Genomic DNA, 12,245 nt, shown 5'->3' with positions numbered 1-12,245 from the left:
CTAATGATTGTCCTGTTCAAAATGTAACAAGCTGTATTCACAGCTTCATCCCATAAAAATTTAGGAATCTCATTCTCACAAAGCATAGCCCTAGTCATCTCTTGAAGGCTTCTATTCCTTCTTTCAACCACCCCATTTTGTTGGGGGGTTCTAGGGCATGAAAAGTTATGAGAAATTCCTAAGTCATCACAGAATTTTTCAAAATCTTGGTTTTCAAATTCTCTTCCGTGATCACTTCTTAAATGGGCAATTTTTAAATCCTTTTCATTTTGAATTTTCTTGCAAAGAATGGAGAAGGCATGAAAAGCATAATTTTTATGAGCGAATAAAAGTACCCAACCAAATCTAGAGTAATCATCTACCACCACAAGACCATAGTGTTTACCTCCTAAACTTTGAGTACTTGTTGGTCCAAAAAGATCAATGTGTAACATCTCTAATGGCCTTTTGGATGAGATTCCATCTTTAGGTTTAAAAGAAGATTTCACTTGTTTGCCCAATTGGCATGCATCACAAGTGAGATCCTTATCAAATTTGATATTTGGAATTTCTCTAACCAAATTTTTCTTGACTAGTTTAGAAATTTGGTACATGCTTGCATGAGCCAACTTTTTATGCCATAGCCATTTTTCAGATTCAAGAGATGTAAAATATGTCATATTTTGTTCCTTCAAGTCCTCAAGAGTCAATCCATACACATTATTGCATCTTTTAGCTTCAAATAAAATATCTCCATTTTTCTCACAAACAACCAAACATATAAACTTCTTAAAAATGACTTCAAAACCTAAATCACACAATTGACTAACACTAAGTAAATTATGTTTCAAACCATGTACAAGAAGGACATCATTTATACAAGATGAAAAGTTTTTACCAACTTTCCCAACAGCCACTATTTTTCCTTTTGCATCATCACCGAAAGTGACAAGTCCTCCATCATATTCATCAAGCTTTATGAAGAAGGTTGTCTTTCCGGTCATATGCCTAGAGCATCCGCTATCCATATACCACATATTCTCCTTCAGTTTGGATGCTAGGCACACCTACAAAACAAGCTTAAGTGACCTTAGGTATCCAAATTTTCTTGGATCTTTTCACGTTAAACCATCTCTTATGTCCTAAGCCATTATAATAAAAAATAACTTTGCAAACTTTATCACCAATCATTCTTTCACCAAAAAAGCATTGTATGGGAAAGTGTCTATTTCGGTTACATAACCTACAAAATCTTGAAGTTGCTGTTTTGTTAAAGTTTCTTGGGTTTTGAAATCTTATATCATTGGAAGATGAAGCAATATTTTCAAAATGAGATTTTTCAACCGATTTATAAAACCCCAAGCCAGCTTTATCATAAAGAGGTTTTTGGCTAGCCAAGATTTGATTCAGATTTTCAGAACTTTGTGTGAACTTGGCTAGGTCTTCTTTAAGCCTTTTGACCTCTTTAAGCAACTCTTCATTCCTTCTAAAACAATCAACATATGCAACAATAGAATGGTCACTTTCACAGCTCCTAATTTGGGCTTTTAACTGCTTATTTTCTTCAACAAGATCACAAACAGTTTCGGCCTCCCTTACTTTCTCTTTAAGAAAACTGTTTTCAGCTTTGAGAATGGTGACTTGTTGTTCAAGTTCTTGATTTTCAAGCAAGAAGCATCTTATTTTTTCAGAAAGGTGGTCTATCATAAGATGAAGATCTTCAGTATTAGGGTTATGAAAGACTACCTGATCTATGTGATCTGCCATGAGACATGGTTGTGACTTGGTCTCGGATTCCTCATCATCATCATCATCTGAGTCATTTTTCAAATCTTCCCATGAGGCCATTAGTCCCTTCTTCTTTCCTCTTTTTGGCTTCTCCTCCTTCTTTAACTTGGGACATTCAGATTTGAAATGCCCCATTTCCTTGCAGTTGTAATAAGTTACTTTGCTAAGGTCTTTCTTCATTTTCCTTGAGTTGCTGCCTTTGCCTTTGAGCTTTACCATTTTCCTGAATTTTTTGGCAAACAACACAAACTCATTTTCAGAAGAGTTATCACTGGATTCATCATCCAGAGGGTTAGTTACAGAAGAAAAGGCAATTCCTTTCTTTTTTGAATCTTTTTTCAAATAAGTGTTTTCGAAAGCAAGAAGGTTTCCTCTCAAATCATCACATGTCATGGAATCTAAGCTACTGCTCTCAGAAATAATTAAAGCTTTTATTTTTCACACTTTTGTGAGACATCTCAACACTCTCTTCACAAGCACAGAATCAGGATACGTAATTTTCAGAGCATCTAAGCCAACAATGATGATGTTGAATCGTTCAAACAGTTCATCAATGGACTCTCCTTCCTTCATTGCAAACATTTCATATTCTCTATTCAACATATCTGTCCGAGTCTTCTTTACAATGGTGGTTCCTTCATGAGTGATTTGCAGTTTGTCCCAGATTTTCTTTGCCGTTGTGCATCGTGATACCCGTCGGTATTCCTCGAAGCTGATAGCACAGTTGAGCAAGTTGATAGCCTTGGAATTTAGCTCCACCTTCTTCCTATCTTCCTCGGTCCAGCTTGCTTCTGGTTTAAGAGAGACTATTCCTTCTGCGCTTGTGTTAGTTAGAAATTGAGGACCTTCCAAGATGATCTTCCAGCTGTAGTCTACTGCTTGCACAAAGATCTTCATTCTCTCTTTCCAATAGGTATAGTTTTTCCCATTGAAAAGAGGCGGTCTGTTGCTTGACTGTCTTTCTGTGAGGTTGTAGGACACCATATTAGAGTCACTGCTTTCTGCCATCTGGATCTTTTTCTCCAAGCTGCAAAGCTTGATCTCTTTGAGACCAAGCTCTGATACCAATTGATGGTTATCAGTGGCTAAGAGAATGGGGGTTGAATCTTAGCCCCCTTTTCGCTTGATAACACTTGCTGACCTTTGAAACAACTTCTGGAAACTTTTTGATTTTGTCTCATCCTTAGCCACGAGACTTTTATTTTTGTCTCGTCCCTAGCCACAAGACTTTTATTTTTGTCTCGTCACTTGGCACGAGATATTTTTCAGTTTTAGCTCCTGTGCAGTAGAAACAGAAATGGAGTAGAGAAGAGAGAAAATTACACCCAGATATATCCTGGTTCAGCTGCTAAGTGCAGTGCAGCCTACATCCAGTCTCCATCACAACCATGATGGAATTTTACTATAATCTTCTTGATTACAGACTGTAAAGTGCTAACCCAACTTACAAGAGAATTCCCACAGAATCATGAAACACAACATAGATGAACAAAGGAATTCTAAGGACATCTATGGCTTTTTCTTTTAATTTTGCACTCTCTGCCTTTTTCCGTTCTATGGATTTTTCATACAAACCTCACTGTTTGCCTTTTTCTATGAGACTCAAGACATGACAAAATTAAACAGAAAATTACAAAACAGAATACATTGAAGGAGAAGAGAAATCTGTTAGCTCAGGTAGCTCTGAGAACTCTGTGCCTTGCACTCTCACATTTTCTCCTTGCTTCAAGCCGTGGCTGTTCTCCCTTTTTATAAAAAGGGGAAGCCTCCACACTTGAAACCAAAAACTAAGCCAACTTCTTCTTCTCCAAGAACAAAATCGGTTCGGCCAGAGAGAGAGAAGAGATAACCCATGCAAAACCCAACATGAAATTACCTCTAGTCCTTCCTTGGTCATCACTCTTCATCAATCCGAGCGCTCCATCCTTGGCTTGCTCTCCAAGATGGATTTTTGGCCCTTGATGCTTCATGATGATGATGGCTTCTTCTGCTCCACTTTTGCTTCCTCCCTCACGTAGCCACCCTAGCTATCTTCTGTGATGAGTGAACCCAAAAGTAGTGACAAGCCATCTTCTCCAAGATCTTCTCCTTGCTGGCCAAAATCTTCCTTATCCATTTTTGGTATGGAGAGGCTGAGATCTCATCACCATATCTTTTCCTTTCATGGTTGCAGATCTTAGCCACTACATTTTTTATGTTTTCTTGCCATCATTGTGATGGTCTTTTTACTAGCTCCTTCTTCTTATTGTTGATAGCTTGCTAATGCTTCTATGTTTCCTGATGGAAATGACCAAGAGAGAGAAGAAATAGTAGAGAAAGAGAAAAGGAAAAGCAAGGCTATGAGTGTTATCAAAAATAAATTAATTAGGTGCAACTCTCCATGCTTTGTGTGGCAACGTGTAGACTTCCATTAATGCCATCAAATCACTTGTTTTTTTCTCTTTCATGTTTTCAAGACAATTAATACAATTTAAATGAATCTTAAAATCCAGCATGTGATGAAAGTGGTTATCCGTTGCAAGCATTGCAACCTTTGCTTTCTTTTCTTTTTTTTTCGGACCAAGCATGTTTTGGTCTTGTACCAAGACTTTTCATTTGGGCTTGTATCATAATTTGCTTGCCCAATTAACAAAACAATCAATTCAGCCATTATAGTATAGGAAACATTCAACAAAGCTGAGTGTAAATTTTGATTTGGGCTTGCAACATTTTTTTTATTTTTCGGCCCAATAGTAAACCTGCATCACAAAATTATTAATTAACATAGTTTCATGAAAATCAGAATTAATAATTTTGTAATTAATTATTTCAATAATGTTTGTTCATCATCAAATTTAAATTAAAGTTTTCCAAACTCATCAAGTTTTATTAATTAAAGTTAATTATTTGTATTTTATTTCATTACTTTTACGGCATTCCCATTCCCTAGTGAGAACGCATGGTTTATTCTCACCCCAAAATCTTCCACCCTTTCAGTGACATAGGCTCGAAGACTTAGTTTGAAGTTGCGGGTGATTATTAGCCTTATTTGAGTTAAGTTTATGTGTTGAGTTGCTTTCCTAGAATTTTCTCGCCTTTGTTAGTTAAGATTTTATTTTATACATAGAGATAGGAGTTGTATCTGAGTTTCATTTGAATTCTTTTGTATGATATTTATTATTATTAATAACTATGTGACTAGTATTGCTTGAAGATCTTTAATATATGATTTTAATTAAAAGAAACAAAACTTTTCGGCTTTTTCTTAAAAATTAAAACACGAAATCGGCTCAGTATTAAATAGTAAATACAGAAAACAGGTCAGTAACGCCTCAATTTTGGTACGATCATGACGTGCTAAAAGTTAGGATGTTACATTTTCACCCACTCTATTTCTCTTATATATCATTATTAATAACTAATTACGAATTTAACCATCAAAATATGCAACATAATATTTTCTAATTATAATTAAATTAAAATTAAAATTAAAATTAAAATATTAAAATTATAATTATAACCATTTAATAAAGTGGGTGGAAAAAGATGAGAAAAAGAAAAAGGGAGAGAGAAGAGAAGATAACTATTTAATTTTGGCGAAAAATATTTGATTTCAATTGCAATGAGACTATGTGATACATTTTTATTATAAAATTAGTAATATATAATAGATATCTAAGATATCTAAAATTATTTTATATAATATAATAATTATAATTTTATGTATGTCATATTTATAATTATATATTTATTATATTTAAAATTATATAATTATTCTAGCTATAATTAATAAATTTTAAATTTTAAATCTTAAATTCTAAATATGAGTAATTGATATAAATTATAATAAATAAAAAATTAAAATTCATTTAATTAATCATAAAAAGTGCAACACTTTTTATTTAATAAAAAATATTTTAAAATAGCTCCTTAATCTAACATTTATTTTTGGAACTTAGTTATTTTTTTCTAATAAATCAATATCTAATTTACAAAGGACTTGCGGTAAAAAAAATTTTTCTCTCTTTTATTTTAATTTTTTATTTTTCTTAAACCCATTTTACGTTGCTAATGGACATTCAAGTTGTTGGATCACAAAATGACAAAGTTACCACCACAATAAACAAGTGCTCTATTGATTCTTTCCAATATTAACATTTTACTTTTCTATTGGCAAGTCAAATATTAGCCACCAGTAATCACCACTTTTGTGCCACCAGAGACTTCGCCTATTTATATAGCCAATAAAATACACATAAACAAGTTCAAGAGATAGCAGCAATTGCAACACACGGACAATGTCTCAGCCTTGCATTAATATTCACACTTTAGTCTTCCTTATAAAATGAAACTAAAATTTCATTTAAAATCACAAACTATATAACACCATATGAGTATATTAGACATTACAGATATTCACAAAGAAAAGCATATTGGAATACTAATATTTAGTTTCTGCATAAACAAACACCAAAAAAAGAAGATAAAAGCTTCAACAATCTTGAGCTGATCAATATGGATTAAAGATGATAGAAGTAAGAAAAACACAAAGAAAAGAAAAGGTTGGATGTGTCGACACAAAGAATGAAAATTTTCATTCCAACAATTAGCATTGTAATAATTGGAGAACATGCAGTGAGTTTTGGGTGAGGGCAAAAACAAGTACCTGTTAAGAATTATCTGTTGAAGATGTTGTACCAAATTTTTGGGTTATTCATATTGAGAGATTCTTTCCTCCTCAATGACGAAGGAAGTTTTGCCCCCAGATATCATCTTCTATTCATGTAGACTCCTTGATCTTTTACATTTGGTTACTTCAATGGTTCTGGACTTATCTGGAAGAAGAAAAGCTCTTCCTCCCTGAGGATTTAAGAAATGTTCCTCCATTTGGCTGCAGTAGGCGATGTCCTATTCTGAGACATCTTAGCCAGAGTGCAACCAAGCATTGAATTGCTACAGGCCTTCCTTTTCCAAAAAAGAAATTCATATTGCCTCCAGGGTCTTTTCATGCTTTATTATAACAAGGATAGTGGGATAATAACTCACGCTGCTGAAAATAAATAAATACCTTGACAAGTTTCGAGTGCGTACTGAGCGGCCAGCATCCCCATTTCTTTTTCCAATTATACCCACCGTTCACTTTAAGTGTCTTCATGTAACAGAAGATGAAGTTGCATTTTTGGCACCGAAAGAAAGGTAAAAATAACACACGTGTTGCAATCTTCATGATTGCAAGTCATGGTAGAAAAAATTATGGCTTCATGTTTAAGATTTGCAAGTATATATCTACTTGCAACAACATTCGAAATTAAAAAGTCAAGGCGAAAATTGGTTTAATAGATTCATTAACTCTGAATCTATTCTTTATATTAATAACCACTGCAATGCCATGTACATTAACCAAATCAGGCAGAAAGAGAAAAACATAAATAAAAGGGACTAATTCGCATTATACATAGCCCAATCAAGTATTCTTCCTAAACTATATTAAGAAACATCTAAATATTACTAAGCATGAGTCTTCAAGCCACATTCTATCAATCATTTTCACTTTCATAACTTTGATCTTTACATGTATATCCAAAGCCATAAACTCAGCAAGCACTGCCTCCTCTGTTCCATCATTTGAATGCTTACAATCATACCATGCAAATGTAAACACAACGTACAATCATTCAGCCACACTCAAACAGAGACATTTCAGGCTAAACATTTTTGGAATTGCTTATTCCTCACTAATTGATAATTTACTCATTTCAACCTAAAAAGGGCATCAAGAATACATCACAATTCAAAACATACCTTGCACACACAAAATTAAGTCACAAGTTCTCTAGATTAGAGTATGATTCTACATTGCTGTGTGATCCTGCATTAAAATGTACAAATTAGAGAACTTGCATGAGGCGGCCAGCGAGATCTCTATGTGAACAATCTAAACTACATACATGGTACATGTAGCCGAGATAAGGCTTTCTTTAGGCATGCAAAACTAACTGACAAACCACTTGAAAATCTCGATTAATATTATGCTCCACCATTATTAGGATCATAATCTTGGCTTTGAAGCATTTCAACGACTTGGCTCATGGTAGGCCTTTCTTCTTTGTCCTCTTCTATGCACTCCAATGCCACTCTAGCCAAAACTTCCATCTTATTCTCATCATAATTTGACACTATTGTAGAATCCATGATTTGCTCCACACAAGATGCACATTCTCTCCTTTTCTCTCTCACCCATGTTACTAGCCTCCCATTGTATGGTTCTTCTCCATTAATTGCTTGAATATCTGCTGCCGGATTCTTTCCGGTTATCATCTCCAAGAGAACAATTCCATAGCTATAAACGTCCACTTTGGAAGTAACTGCTAGGTTGAAAACCCACTCAGGCGCCATATACCCTCTGGTTCCTCTTATCATTGAGAAATTTGGATTATTGTTGAGAACATCTCTGTTCAATAACTTGGACAATCCGAAATCTGCAACCTTGGGTTGATAATTTGAATCCAAGAGAATATTTTGAGGTTTTATATCACAGTGCAAAATCCATTCCAAGCATTCTTCATGTAAATATGCCAAACCTCTTGCTGTTCCGAGAGCGATGTTATACCTCTTGCTCCAATCAAGTGTATTGGATGAGAGGTTATCTGCCAAAGAACCATTTTCCATGTACTCGTACACCAATAGCCGATGCTTTCCCTCGGCGCAATAACCCCACATTTCAATCAAGTTCATGTGGTTGAGCCTTCCAATGATGCTCACTTCAGCAAGGAATTCACCTTCTCCTTGCTTAGCATCATTGAGTTTCTTTACTGCGGCAATTCTTTGATCCGACAATAGAGCTTTGTATACAATGCCTCCTGCACCCCTTCCAATCTCTTGGCTGAATCCTTTTGTTGCCTTTTTTAGCTCCGAATAACTAAATTTTCTGAATCCCACTGTTCCGAGATGACGGCCATGTGGATCTATGCGAGAATTATGCCGGCGCCTGATTAAGAACAAAACAACCAAAATGCAAGCCACTTCAAGAACTCCGATTGCAGTGGCAAACCACAAAAGGAAGCTCACAAAACGGCTTACATTTTTCTTCAAATACTCTCTATGAATTTTCAATGAACAACCATTGTTTCTGATGGCAGAGTCTCCATAGCTGTTGGGGAAGCTCTTCCGTTTGGGTACTTTCAAGTAGGTTAGTTTTCCTGCATCTGCTGGCAAATGGCCGTTGAGTAATTTCCATTTTGTATAGCACCTGAAGTAGCCCACATCCTTGTCATATGAAAGCTGAAATCCTTTGCATTCACAACTATTCAAGCACAAACTTTCACAATCAGTGTAGGTACAATTGGCCACGTAATTGGAGTCATAGCCATAGAACTCAACTTGGTCCAGTAGCAAGAAAGTAAAGTCACTTCCATCACACGTAGCATCAAATGTGGATTCACATCCATAAGACCAATCACTTTGATTCTTTACTTTGTACCCAGGAACACATGAGCACTTCCTTCCATTTTGAGGATCAAATCTGCAAACACTATTAGCACCACAGATCCCATGAATGATGCAACCATCAGAAATGGCTTGCCATGACACGTACCATTTTTGTGATAGATCTTGACTGTACACTCGAAGATTTCCATCATGATCGATTGTCAACCTTCTAGACAGCACCACGCCATAATCAGATGTTCTTGCATTATATTTATCCGTTGAATTAAAATCTCCAAGAGAATTTAGTACCGCAATTCTGTTATTATTGTAAATAAACCTTCCAGCGCTCCAAACTGTGAGATCAGGATCGGGCCAATAAGAGCTTGACACGTCAGGGCCCTCGTAAAGAAGGTTAAGAACGTTTCTATCATCAAAGGACAACATATAGAAACCAGAGGAATGGCTACTCTCTGTTCTTGAAGAAACTAATTGTGTTCTTCTGGTAAGACGTTGTCCGGGAAGAAGAGTGTCCGTTGGGAAATCAAAACTTTGCCACAGAACACGTCCTCCTTGCAACTCTCGTAGAACAAGATTGCCATTATCTCCAAGACGTAACTCGGTTGGAAGAGTTGACTCCGTCTCAGAAGACCATATTTGGAACTGACCTGCATCTACCAAAATAAGATTACCGGTGCGCGAGAGAGAAAGCGTTGAGCGCTTTCCATTCACGGGTTTGTCGCGATTTGCCATCCAAGCAACGGTAGCCGTTGTGGTGAACCATACTGCAAAGGAGAAGGCATTATCACCGACTTCGAAGAAGCCGGCGGAGAACATGCCATTTTCTGAAACAATGACGTCTTTTTCAGCTTTCTCCACTGAGAGAGAGGAGTGGCCTTTGTTCAGTGCATCTAAAGAAGATGAGAATTGAAATGAAAAATACAAGACTAGAAGGAATAACATTAAGGTTGAGGAAGCCATGTTCATGATATGCAAGCTATAGAGAAAGGTTATGAAGGAATTGCTTTGTTAATAATCGATAAATAAAACTATTGGTGGCTGACTCTGGTTGATTTATTAGTGTTGTATATATAGTCAAATAGGTGCTTGTGTTGTGAAGGTGGCTAATTAATGTAGAAGACTAATCGATAAATAAAAATATTGCTGGCTGACTCCGCTGATTATTTATGATATATACCTACATCTATGGATGCCCATGCTTTTCAACCATTTAAGTTTCAATCTTGGATGGCTTTTGTTTTCCACCATTGGTAGATTGATTTTAATGTAATTTAGTTGATGGCATAGTGACATATTCATTTAGTTGTTGGCAATACAGCGTGGAGGAACCGGAACAATTTTATCTTCAGTGATGAAACTCAGAGAGCAACCAGATGCAACACTTACTAAATCAACCATTGTATTTTTATATGTATGTATACAAAATAATTCATAACTATTCTGACAATCATTCATGCGCCAAAACAGAACAACCTCAAAGAATAGCATCAACGCCACCAGCACAAATAACACAACGCTCAACACCCACACCAACAACGCAACGCTCAGCATGTAAAATCAGAAAGTTTTCTTCTCTTCTCTTTTGCAGATCGTCGTCCTTCGCTCTCCTCTTCGTTCACAGCGAGCTTCACTCTACTCTTCTCAGCACTTCTGATTCTCCTTGAAATCCAAAAGCGACGATGGTTGCTTTGTTACCACTGATGGAGCAGTGAAGCTTAGTTGCATTTTGTCATAGAAGAAGAAATAAGGAAACATAATCATGTTCACATTCAAAAAATTTCCTTGTACCATGGAGAGTAAGATGACAATTAAATTTTTCATGATTTTGACCAAGGATTAATTAATTTTTGAAAAAAAAAATTAATTTGATCTTTTATAATAATAAATAGTGAATATGTATGTTCTTTTCTTAATGAATAATGTGAAACAAAATGAAATTGTCTATTTTGTTATTTGTAGTGATATATGTTCTCATATTATCATGTGAGCATAGAAATTATATGATTTTGGATAATAAAATATTTATTATTTTTTAAGTTTTTATATAATATTTATTAATTGTTATTTATTTATCATGAATTATATTAAAACAAGTAAAGTTTTATTATAAAAATTATTATTTACATAAGAATCTTTTATAAATAGATACTCACAATAGTTAATAGTACATATAAACATTACCGCTAAATTTTACGTGATAAATTGATCGAAGGACACAACGTATTCATCATTTGCTATAATAAAAGACCAAATTAATTTTTTCCAAAAACTAATTAGTCCAAAATCAAAATTTTCAAAATCAAAATTTTCAGCTATCTAATTATTACTTTATTCTGCTATTTATTTCAACTTTTAAAGTTGATGTAAGACTTTTTATTATATTTTATTATTTTCTTCTCCATATGGGGTATAGTAAGTACAATAAACATAATGAGTTTGATCTATAATTAAATAAATAATTAATATTAGTCCATTTTCCTTTTCTGTTCCAACATGTTCATGCAGCTAACAAGTGTATATGAAAATTAAAATTGCTTATTATGAATTGAGAATTTAAAATAAAACAAAGTGTGAGAGAGCACATATTTTGTAGGGTGAAAAATTGAGCCACAAAAGCTGAGTTTTTTCAAATTAATTAAGAAAGTTTCGCAACTTTTTTTAATTTTGATTTTCATACGTAAGTTTGATTATTATTTTAAACGCGTTTATTATAGCTGAATTTTGTAAAATAATTTTGAAGCGGGTTTGATTATAATATAAATATATGATGAAGTTAAACTTTGATTTAGAGTTTAATTATTACTTTCAGTGCGTTTAATTATAATTAGATAGATTATGTAATATGATTTTAGAATGTGTTTGATTGTAATATGATTATATGTAGTATTGATGGTAATAAGTGATTAAGAGGAGGGGGATTGAATCTTAGCCCCTTTTTCTTGTATATTAATTTTTGCTTTTTCAAATAGTTTTAGGAGATATTTCTGTTTTTTGTCTCATAATCAGTCAAGAGATATTTTCTTTTTGTCTCGTAATCGATTAGGAGATATTTT

At 34.4% G+C, this 12,245-nt stretch overlaps 1 protein-coding gene across 1 annotated transcript; it reads right to left on the bottom strand.

Moving 5' to 3' along the window:
- Positions 1-7,478: 7,478 nt before the first annotated feature.
- LOC107628398 (putative receptor protein kinase ZmPK1) lies at positions 7,479-10,182 on the bottom strand. Its single transcript, XM_016331088.3, has one exon. The coding sequence runs from the start codon at positions 10,156-10,158 to the stop codon at positions 7,774-7,776; it is 2,385 nt and encodes a 794-aa protein (XP_016186574.1). The 5' UTR covers positions 10,159-10,182; the 3' UTR covers positions 7,479-7,773.
- Positions 10,183-12,245: the final 2,063 nt, after the last annotated feature.

Source organism: Arachis ipaensis, chromosome B2, assembly GCF_059453495.1.
Source record: "Arachis ipaensis isolate K30076 ecotype BB chromosome B2, ASM5945349v1, whole genome shotgun sequence".
NCBI classification, from domain to species: domain Eukaryota; kingdom Viridiplantae; phylum Streptophyta; class Magnoliopsida; order Fabales; family Fabaceae; genus Arachis; species Arachis ipaensis.
This window is presented reverse-complemented; position numbering and strand designations above follow the sequence as displayed.